We start from the raw sequence: 10924 nt of genomic DNA on the forward strand, positions 1-10924 counted from the left end.
GTGTTTACTTTTGTACAGATTGAAATATTCCTATTGTTTTGTTTTTGTTCATGTAAATTGGGTTCATTGTTCGTTTTGGGATGAGATTTGGGCTCTATTTCTGTTTCGGTTTTCGCATATCGAATTTTTGAGAGCTATTTGATAAGAATCAGGTTTTATAACTCAAACCATTCCCTGTAGCTATTTGATGATAGGACGAGTAGTTAAGAATCAAAGAGTGACGATTCGTCGTGGTCGAGGAGATTAAGAAAACAGATTATGCCCTGTTCTAGTGTCAAACGTGGAGTCAACAATGTTCCAATGGGACACTCAAACTACCAATTATCGCACAGGAGATCGACTTTTCCTAAGCACTTGGCTGAGAATCTGCAGCCCCATCGGTTTTTATTCTTTTTGAACGTGTCGAGAAAGCTAATTATATTAGGTTGTCCACTGTTTTTCATTTATTTATTTATTTTTTTGCAGAATAGGGTTATGGGTTTCCTTTTTTTTTTAAGATTTGGGTTAATTTTTTGGGAAATTGATTAAATGGTCACTTTACAAATCCCAATTGTGGAACTGATCAAAATCAAATTGACGACGTTTAGATAAAAAAAACAAAGCCTAGAGATCAAATACTGATGGCATATGGATCACATACTAAAAAGTTATGATTTCATGGGTGTTGTTCGAGTGTTGAATCGTTTGTTGTTTTTTTTTATCTCAATGATGTAGGATTTTGGGATGAGGATCAGTAAAACAGAGGTGAATTTGAGGAGGCTGCTTGCATCTGCGCCTCAGCAACATAACCAGGCAAAACTTGTACATGTATGCTGTTATTAGAATTATAGGTTACAAGGTGTTATCCATTTTTAGATAATTGCTTTGTGCCAAATATTTCCGGTTTCTTGGCTTTATATTCAAAGTTCTAGGTTTTTTTTGTTTTTGCTTGGGGGATATCTACCATTTATGGATGACATAAGTAATGCTACTTTGCAGTATGTTGCTATTTACGGGAACTGGTAGAACAACTAGCTGAAGAGAGAAATCCAGAAGGCTTACCAAGGTATGAGGGAATATTGATTCACATTCCAAACATTGTTTTGTTGATACTGGGTCCTACATTAGCTACGCCGATCAACATTTTCATATTATCCATATCTATGTATTTTGTTGATACTGTTCCCTACTTAAGAGTTTATAAGATTCTTAGTTATTGAAATCATTATTTGCGATTTCATATACAGAGTTTCAAAGGCTGTTATGAGTGACTATTCAGAGAGGATCGAAGCCATTGCTTCCAAATTAGCTGCTCCACCGGTGTGTACATATAATCTATAAATCATTCATGTCGCTATTGTTGAAGTGTTGATAATATGTACTTTAAACCAGTTATTGGTAAAATGTGTACTTTTGATTTACAATTTTCTATGGAATTAAGTATCATGTATGATTCAAATCAATTTTACTAATTTAGTTTGAAGGTCTGGAAATTATAATGATAAGGTATGAGGAACAAAAATATTGTTCTGCTGAAACGAATTGCTTGGGAGACTGGTTGACACAACACCTAAAATATTACAGGTATTTTTAGCTGTGATGGATGGTTGGACAGTTTTTAGTTCTTATGCAGGGAACAATTTCTAGAGACAGTTTATAGTTCAAGTTTCATGATTGTAATGATTCTGAATCTCCTTCAGTGCATCAGTACATGTAATTTGTTGCGTCATTTTTGTTATCTTGAGAGTGAATCTGTAATATATGGATTATGTTCTCTTGCATATCTGACATGGTATATTATCTGGCATCACATATGAAAGCAGGAGTTTACCTGATCAGTGGTCCAGATTAACAGCTTGGCAAGAGAATATTTCTTCAGAATGTAATGTTTTTAATTTGTTGGTCAAAGAATGTAGGGTATGTATGTGCAATATATGAAGTTCCTTGCTCCTAACTGTGATTTATTTCGCAATTCCCAGCCTGATATTCAAACACCTGAAGAGCCCTTTGCAAGAATTTCTGTCAAAGCAAACTCTTCTGATACAGGAGACAATCAGATTCCCGCTTCTCCAGGTCTGAGAAGGAGATTTGTTTAAGTAAATGATAGTTAGGATCACTATGGTTTCAGTTCCTTAGTGATTTTTTGTCTGCAATGACTTGTTTTATTTTAACCGTGGTTTTGTTAAATAGGCCTCCCTCTAATATCGAAGATGGAGCTCGCGAGACTGTTAATGTTGATTCTTTGGCACCTATTAAACTGGATGCTGCAGCCCAAGCACACATTGAAAAGCATAAGTATATTATTACTATCTCAATTTCTTCTATTAAACTGGAGTAACTAGACTGGATGAATTTGAAAACGGGAGTTCTAGGATGTTGGTCATAAATTGGGACTGAAATGTAGTTATATATGTTTTCAATATGAAGTTACTTTTCTTTTAAGCCAAGAAAGAAGTGGATTTTTGTTTAAAAATAAATGGGATACGCTTCTTTTACAAATAGAAATGACATGGATGCTCCATTGGGATATCTAATAAAATTAGAGCAATAGAATTGGGCAACTTTGGGATTAGTTCCATCTATTTGTACACTTTTCTTTCTTTACTTTGTTGGTAACAAAGACAAAACACTACCTAAAAACAACTCTTGGTCTACAAACCCACCTGTCTGTCATTCAGAGTGCTTATTAAGGAACTAGGAGGACCATCCAAATTGTATCAACCCAAGTCCATGTCCTGCCCATGTCTTTCCTGCCATCTGCAGCGATACTAAGATCTTTCTGCATGTTTGGTACACCACCGCCAACAGATGGTGGCTAGAATCAACATGACCTTTAACCAGAACCCACCAGAGTAGATACTGTTACTGTTAGAGAGGAAATTGCTTCGATCCCAAGTCAATTGCGTCCATAAAGTAGAGGTCACACAATTCGGCAGTTAAAACTTCAAGTGTTAATTACATTTCCCTTCCACATTATGTTTACGACTCTTATAAATTTTCTCTCTTGTTTTACAGAAAGCTTCAAGAGGATTTGACGGACGAAATGGTTGGATTGGCTAGGCAACTCAAAGAGAGTAGTCTCATGATGAGTCACTCCCTGGAGAACACTGAAAAAGTAAGATACCCTGAGATATCTATTGCAGGATGTTGTAAGGTCTATAGAATCAATACTATTGGATTTAGCTGGCTGTGGTTTGATTTGTTTAGGTTGACACTGAAGGGAAGTTAAGTTGAATATTGCGTAGTATTTAGAGGGTGTGAGATTAGGAGAAATGCTTGAAAAGGAAAATGTTAGACAAAGAATCGAGTGTTCGGACTGAAACGAGTCCTAAGAGCCTGTTGGTATCCTATTTGGATCCATGTTTTTATACTCAATAATGATTTTTTTAGTCACAAGCTAATAATTCTCTCTCTCTCTCTCCCTCTCTCTCTCTCTCTCTCTCTCCCTCTCTCTCTCTCTCTCTCTCTCTCTCTGCGAGTGCGGGTTCAACTTCGCCGCTAGAGCTACTCTCTTGTTGTGCCATCCTGAGTCGATGCGGTAGGAGAGAGATGTACTCTGTTGGATATGGTGGTGAAGTAATGGATCTATCATCTGATTGGCTAATTGTGGATTAGAGCTTAGGGTGACTGGGGAGGTCGACGGAAGGGGAACTGATTGAATTTTTGTTTCGAAATGGTTTTAGAAATGATGAAAACATTTGAGTAGGATACCAAACGGGCCCCAGGACACGGGGGCTAAAACAAATAGATTTGCTGAGGAATTTAAGTGGTAACAGGAGAACTGATTAAATTTTTGGTTAGAAACGTATGTTACTTCAAGAAACTAGTTGTAACTGTTTACTCTCTGGTGTCTTAGATGTAAATTCATAGCTGGTGGAAGGACATATACGTTGATCTCATAACTTAGTTATGGCTTGTATGCAGATACTTGATTCCACAGAGAAGGCTGTTGAAAGTAGCTTGGCAAACACTGGCCATGCCACTACACGGGCGACAGATATATACTCAAAGACGTCCAAAACTACTTGTTTCACATGGCTTCTGATGTTTGTAATGACATGCGTATTCATCATGGTGGTTCTTTTAATTCGCGTCACTTAAGGGTATGTTGTGTTAGGAAGACTCATCTTTCGTCCCACAATTTCTACATATAATTTGCAACGTTGAACATTGACAGTGTACGAATAGATATAATCTTGGAGCATAGCATTGTTGATGGATCATCAGAAATGAACAGGGAATGGATTGAAATGTTAATGATACTACGACGCTAGTCACCGGAACATTTTCAAGGGACTGCACTGCAACTTTCATTGGTGAAGGTCCTGCTACATATTGTAATTAGAATTAGCAGATGTTAACTAGTTTCTACTCTCCAAAGGGTTGTACACCATGTAAACAAGCGAAGAACAGTATTAGAAAAGTCTCACATGAGCCTACTTTTAACATGATATCACACCAGTTATTCTTGCGTTAGTTGACCCGTTTGCGTTGTGTTTTTTGGATCATTGATGCAAATTGGACATCGCGAGAGCGAATCTCTCATTCCTCTCCCCTTATCTATCTTAAGGCCTAGTTTGGTATTGGTGTGCATTTTAAAAAAACTGTTTCTGCGGTGTTATGATATTTAATGTGATAAATTATTATAAAAAAGAATAATGTAAGGGTAAAAATTGTAATTTGGTAAAATATATGGGGGTATACTTGCAATTTGAAAATTTTATTAAGTGCGCAATGATTACTATACTTTGAAAGAAAAAAAATATACTTTTTATAGTAACATGATAGACCCTACTTAATGCTTTTACTTTTCTATGCTTTTCTATTCTTATTGTTATCATTTTTAAGAAAAAAAACACCTCTTTTGATTTTTCTAAATAAATTTGATGTCCTAGATTTTTTTAATAAGCTGTTTTTTATTTTTTAAAGCACTACAATTCCAAGCCAGCTCTAAGAAGAGGCACTTAGCTTATTCATGTCTAAAGTAAGGAGAAGGTTGCATGCGTTATGACATGAGGTTTACAATTTGAGACTACTTTTCCAACCTAATCAGTTCTGCATATTAACAAAGTTACATTTGTTTTGACCTATATGAACAAGTAAGCGCATAAGGACATATGTTTAGCTACTAATTTATCGTGACTTCAAATTAGAAAAAATAATAATAAAAAAATAATAAAAGCCAGGTTTATATCAGAACATTTTACAGGGCACGAAGATTGCAGATCAACTTTTGGAACACGATGATAGCAACGCCCGCCATTCTCTTCTCTATATAAACTGTGAAGCAGTCTACCATTTGGGTATAACCTTCTCTCCAATCCATTTACTTCATCAAATCCTAGTAGCTTCCGTTACTAGCTATACACCATGGAGTACATTAACCAGTACTACTGCAAATGTATTATTTTGGCTTTGATCTTCATGCTGGGAGCCTTGTCTTCTCAAGCAACTTCTCGCACTCTCCAAGATGCATCAATGTATGGGAGATACGAGCAATGGATGGCTCGTTATGGACGTGTATATTCTGACATTAACGAGGAGGAGAAGCGCTTCAATATTTTCAAGGAAAATGTTGCCTTCATAGAATCTTCCAACAATGATGCAAACAAACTTTACAAATTGAGCGTCAATCAATTTGCAGACCTTACGAATGAAGAATTCAAAGCCTCGAGAAATAGATTCATGGGGCACGAATGTTCCGCAAAGACGACTTCTTTCAAATATGAAAATGTTACTGCACCACCCACTGTAGATTGGAGAAACAAAGGAGCTGTGACACCAGTCAAGGACCAAGGCCAATGTGGTAATCAATTTTATTTATAACTTGGAACTTCATTAAACGGTTTCTAGTACTCTAACTATGATTTAATTGCAATATTATACAAATCTATGTCTATTAAATTAACCACTACTTAATTTATGCAAAAAAAAAAAAAAAAAAAAAAAAAAAAGAACAACATGATATCTAACTGCAACAAAATACTTGCAGGATGTTGTTGGGCTTTTTCAGCGGTGGCAGCCATGGAAGGAATTACTAAGCTTACAACTGGTAAATTGATATCTTTGTCTGAGCAAGAGTTGGTTGATTGTGACACAAGCGGTGTAGATCAAGGTTGTGAGGGTGGTTTGATGGATGATGCATTTCAATTCATCAATCAAAACCATGGGCTTAGTACCGAGACTAATTATCCTTACACCGGTGTTGATGGTACTTGCAACACCAAGAAGGAGGCCAACCATGCAGCCAAAATAACTGGTCATGAAGATGTGCCTGCAAACAGTGAAGAAGCCCTTCTGAAGGCTGTTGCAAATCAGCCAATTTCTGTTGCCATTGATGCTGGAGGTTCCGATTTTCAATTCTATTCAAGTGGTGTCTTTACAGGAACTTGTGGAACGAGTCTTGATCATGGGGTTACCGCTGTTGGTTATGGAGTTAGTGCTGATGGGACTAAATATTGGTTGGTGAAGAACTCATGGGGCACTGAATGGGGTGAAGAAGGATACATAAGAATGCAGAGAGGTGTTGAGGCAAAGGAAGGTCTTTGTGGCATTGCTATGGAAGCCTCTTACCCCACTGCATAACTTGAATTACCATCCAAATCAATGCCTACAATATCTAATACCCTGGACTTGTATATCGTAATATGTACATGATGAACTTGTACGTTTAGTACAATACGCTATATGGTCTGCGCATCGGTAGTACCAAGTTTATAATTACAAATGAAGAACTTATTCGGTCTTTTAGTTGAATTGTCTAGTTACGCTAAATTTAACCACTTGCTAAAATTAGGTTTATGTGTTAATTCTCTGATATGATTCTTCCCCTCAAAGGAGGTATATATATAGTCAACGAGCCTTGCAGAGCAAGAATAATAATAACTCCTAATTCTAATTACAGTAGGAAACGAAACCTAAATAGGAAATGTAACCCACTAATTACTAATTACAATTAATCCTACAAGTCAAGCCACGCTAAAGTGAGAGGTTTAGGTTCAATTCTCACCACACATTATTACTAGCCCATTGTGAGGCTTAGCCGACTTCTTCACCCCTCAATGTCGATAATATCATTTGTTCAAAAAATAAAAAATAAAAAAAATTGGTGCATATATGTCATTGATGCCCGACTTGCTAAATGTGTTGTAAAATGCCTTGCTCCAAATTGCTTTTATTAGCATATCAGCTAATTGGTTCTTCGACTTCACAAACAAAAATTGAACAATCTGACCTTCCAACTTCTCTTTGATGAAATATTTATCCACCTCAACATGTTTGTTGCGATCATGTTAAACTAGATTATGAGCAATTTCAATTGCAGTTTTATTGTCACAACATATATTCATATGAATTCATTCCCAATTTAATTCCTATTATTGAGGAACCCTATATTAATTTTATAATATTTTCAACTACAGATCGGGATACAAACCAAGGGTCTTGAGCGACCAATCCGGCAAAACAACTCAAAAGATAAAGAAGTAAAATTAATTTCTTCATGCTCGTTCCAAGTTTGAAGTACCATTAGTACAAATGAGAATCTCCTTTGTTACATGATTTCTTCTTTATATAGATAGATGTTGGATCTATGGAGCAATTACTTAAAAGTACATTTTGTACAACAATCCTTCCTATCTCATAGAAAAGGATACCATGATCTTGAACCGATCTAACTTGGAATCGCAAATCCTAAGTTTGTCTATGAAGAGCATATCAAATTATATTAGTGTCTATAATTGATTTCTTTTGTGTAATACTAATCGATGGGATCTCATTGGTATGTGCTACCAGATCTCGCACATTAGCATATATTAACCCATATATCATTTTTTATCATTTCAATTGTAATTAAAATTTATTAGGCGATGAAATTGTAGGACTAGATGATTCGTCAAAAAATTGGATGATAGCTATTTTTTTTTGTGCATAACAAGATTATTAATTACTCGTTGGGAACAACAGCAAATAACAACTTTTTTGCATGCATATTCGTGGAAGTAAATCTCATTATAAAAGCTTATCTTTATCCATATAGAAATTGAATGGGAATGAATTTTGAATCGGATGGCTCGCCCAATGAGAGGCCTTGACCCTGGCAACTGAAAAAAGAAAGAAAAGAACAGAAGGAGAAAAGAACTTCTTTGGAATTCTCTAGAAGTCATATTTAAATTTGAATACTATTAATAAATTTTACATCAATAGTCCCGCCATGATTTAGTAGCAGTAGGTGGCAAAGTTGATTTCTTATCTATTACATTAGGAACTGCAGATTTTTTGGTGCATCACATTCATACATTTACAATTCATGTGACGGTATTAATACTCTTGAGAGGTATTTGCTGGTAGTTTGCATTTGATATTAGATAAAGAAAATCTTAAAAATGAAAAGAAAATGGAAAATATGCTGCATTGACCTATCATTTGTTCAATTTGATCGATCTGATACTTAGTTAATTCTTTTATGTTTATGTTCCCATTGATACAGAATAAATAACGAATCTGAATGGCTTTTTAGGTCCAATTCCATCAATTTTTGTTGATGCAATTCTTACTTGTTCATCGGCAAAGCGTAAAGTAACCAAATTTCGTCTAACAAAGGTAAACTAACTATATGGGGGTCTTCTGTTAGTGATATTATCTGCTCAATCAGTTAAATTTTTCTATGCCCATAAAGCTAATTAAGTTTTGTTGATGTACAAAATCGTGAGACTTTGAAACTATGTAAAGATGTACAAAATCGTGAGACTTTGAAACTATGTAAAGTGTTAAATTAAGTTTGTGACATTCTCAAGGTTTCTCCATCACCTAGTGAGGACAATATGTAAAGAGATAGAGATAAAGAACTAAACACAAGATGTATGTGGCTCACCCTAAGTTAGGCTATGTCCACGAGGGTATAGGAGTTCTCATTAATAATGAAGAGTTTACACAATACATAGGTTCAAGCATAATCATCATTAGTGAGTTCTAATGATGAGTTTAAGTACAATAATGGCATTAAGGATTAATTAAGAAGAATGGTCTCCTTTTATAGTTGAGAAGAGTCTTCGGATTTCATCTGTGGTCGATGTAAGATTCTAGAAGGTTTATTCTGATGTCGCCCCACGTGTCACATTGTGATTGGCCTCCTAGTTTGGGAGAAACTCTTGTGCTTCGGCATGGGTTCCTTAGCACGAATTCTCCAGTGGGTCATTCAAGGTATGAAGTTGATCGATACTCGGTAGTTTTCAGATTGGTAAAATATGGTAGAATCAAGTTTAAAGAGAGGTTGGTCATCTTGAGATTAATTAGAGGTGGATTGCTATTTAGTATTGCGGTTTAATGATATTCCTCTTCACATGTAAGTGAGAGGTCTTAAGTTTGATTCTCGTCAAAAATGAATTTGAACCGCATTATTGCTATTCCATTGTGAGGCTAAGTCTACCACCCTTTTCGCTTTAGTGTAGATAATATTGTTTGTTCCAAAAAATAAAAAATAAAAAAATAAAAATTAGAGGTGGATCAATTTGACCGGAAGCATTAGGTGGCGTGACTTGTAGAATTAATTGTAATTATTGTAATTGATGGGTTATGTTTTTTGTTGGACATGGAATATCACTGATATCCGATCCATATCTCTGTTATTTTAAAGTTGTGTAGGGGATTTGCTTACATGGTGAAGTAAGAAGTGAAAGGTGGCCGCTCTACTTAGTGCATAAGCTGAGTATGGAGGAATAGCTAAAGGACTGTGTTAACTTCTTCGGTTTAGAGGCTGCTTTGGTTACAGAATTTAGATTTGCTTCTAAGTTTGTGATGAATCTATAATTTGATCAAAGATCTACGACTGACATTTCGAGTAAAGCAATTTACAACTTATTTGGCAAGTTGAGCATTAGCAACATTTATGCACCAATTTGAGGGACATTGTTAGCATAAGCTAACTTGTAGGATGTTGATTCATTGTTATTATTGTTAGAGGGATATGATTCCTATTTTAATTTTATTTCCTATTACAATTAGAAGTAGAAGATGGAACACGAACACATTTTGCTAAGTAGACCCTAATATCTCTCTAGGCTGGTTTGGAACTACTTTAAAAAGAATTTTTGCTGTAAACCACTTTCAGTAAAAGCACTATTAGAAGCACAATAATTTTTTTAATAATACGCAAGTACTTCTTGAAAATGCACTTGAACTGTTTTCTGAAAGAAGTGCACAACAAGTGCTTCCTGAAATAAGCACACAACATGTGCTTCTTCTAGGAATTACTTCGCATGTTTTTTTTTAATCTAGAAAGACTTCAAACTTTTTTTGCCAAACATGGTCAATATTGTACACTATATATTTGTTTCTAGGATTGTAAGTTGCTTGAAATAATTCGAGCTTGCAATGAGTTCGGCTCGTGATAGGAGCATATTTATGTCACTTAGTTAGCTTGTTCTTGGCATTTATGTTGTTAGTTCCTAGTTATTTTAGTATATTAAGCTATTTTCGTGTGTTCGTAGGTCCAAAGGGCTAAAGGAGCAAGAAAGTGTATTTTGGAGCCTTTTGATGCAGTTTTGGGCTTGAAATGAATAGCACATGCTTGGAGCTAAGTAGATGGATGAAATTGAAGATCAAAGGAGGTTAGGAATGAATAATGAGATGAAAGAAATGAAGAAATGAAAATGAAGAACAAAGAGTTCAGAATTGGAAGCCAAAGTTCTAAAGTTGGAGGTTTCCATTCTTGAAAGTTTCTATTCTTGGATTGGAAGTTTCCTAATACTTCCTCACCTATGTTCCAGCCACAAAAGGATTCCAAAATATGTGAGGACATTTAATTACATATTCTAGAAGTCCTAAACTTGCCCTAAAGTCCAAGCCGCACCACCCTAGGTTTTTTCCTTTTCTTGCCGCACAAGGGATCCTCTCATTGCCTAAATTCTAAACCAAAATCACATTCCCTTTTCAATTAAAAGTCAGC

General features: G+C 35.5%; 1 protein-coding gene and 1 pseudogene across 1 annotated transcript; both read left to right on the top strand.

Annotated features, from left to right (window-relative positions):
• Window positions 1-716: 716 nt before the first annotated feature.
• LOC126608963 (uncharacterized) lies at window positions 717-4455 on the top strand (annotated as a pseudogene).
• Window positions 4456-5217: 762 nt separating this feature from the next.
• On the top strand, window positions 5218-6595 carry LOC126608585 (senescence-specific cysteine protease SAG39-like). The gene is made up of 2 exons (XM_050276529.1): window positions 5218-5785; window positions 5972-6595. The coding sequence occupies exons 1-2, from the start codon at window positions 5350-5352 to the stop codon at window positions 6562-6564; spliced, it is 1029 nt and encodes a 342-aa protein (XP_050132486.1). The 5' UTR covers window positions 5218-5349; the 3' UTR covers window positions 6565-6595.
• The last annotated feature ends 4329 nt before the right edge of the window (window positions 6596-10924 follow it).

This window comes from Malus sylvestris, chromosome 16 (genome assembly GCF_916048215.2).
Source record: "Malus sylvestris chromosome 16, drMalSylv7.2, whole genome shotgun sequence".
Classification (NCBI taxonomy): Eukaryota; Viridiplantae; Streptophyta; class Magnoliopsida; order Rosales; family Rosaceae; genus Malus; species Malus sylvestris.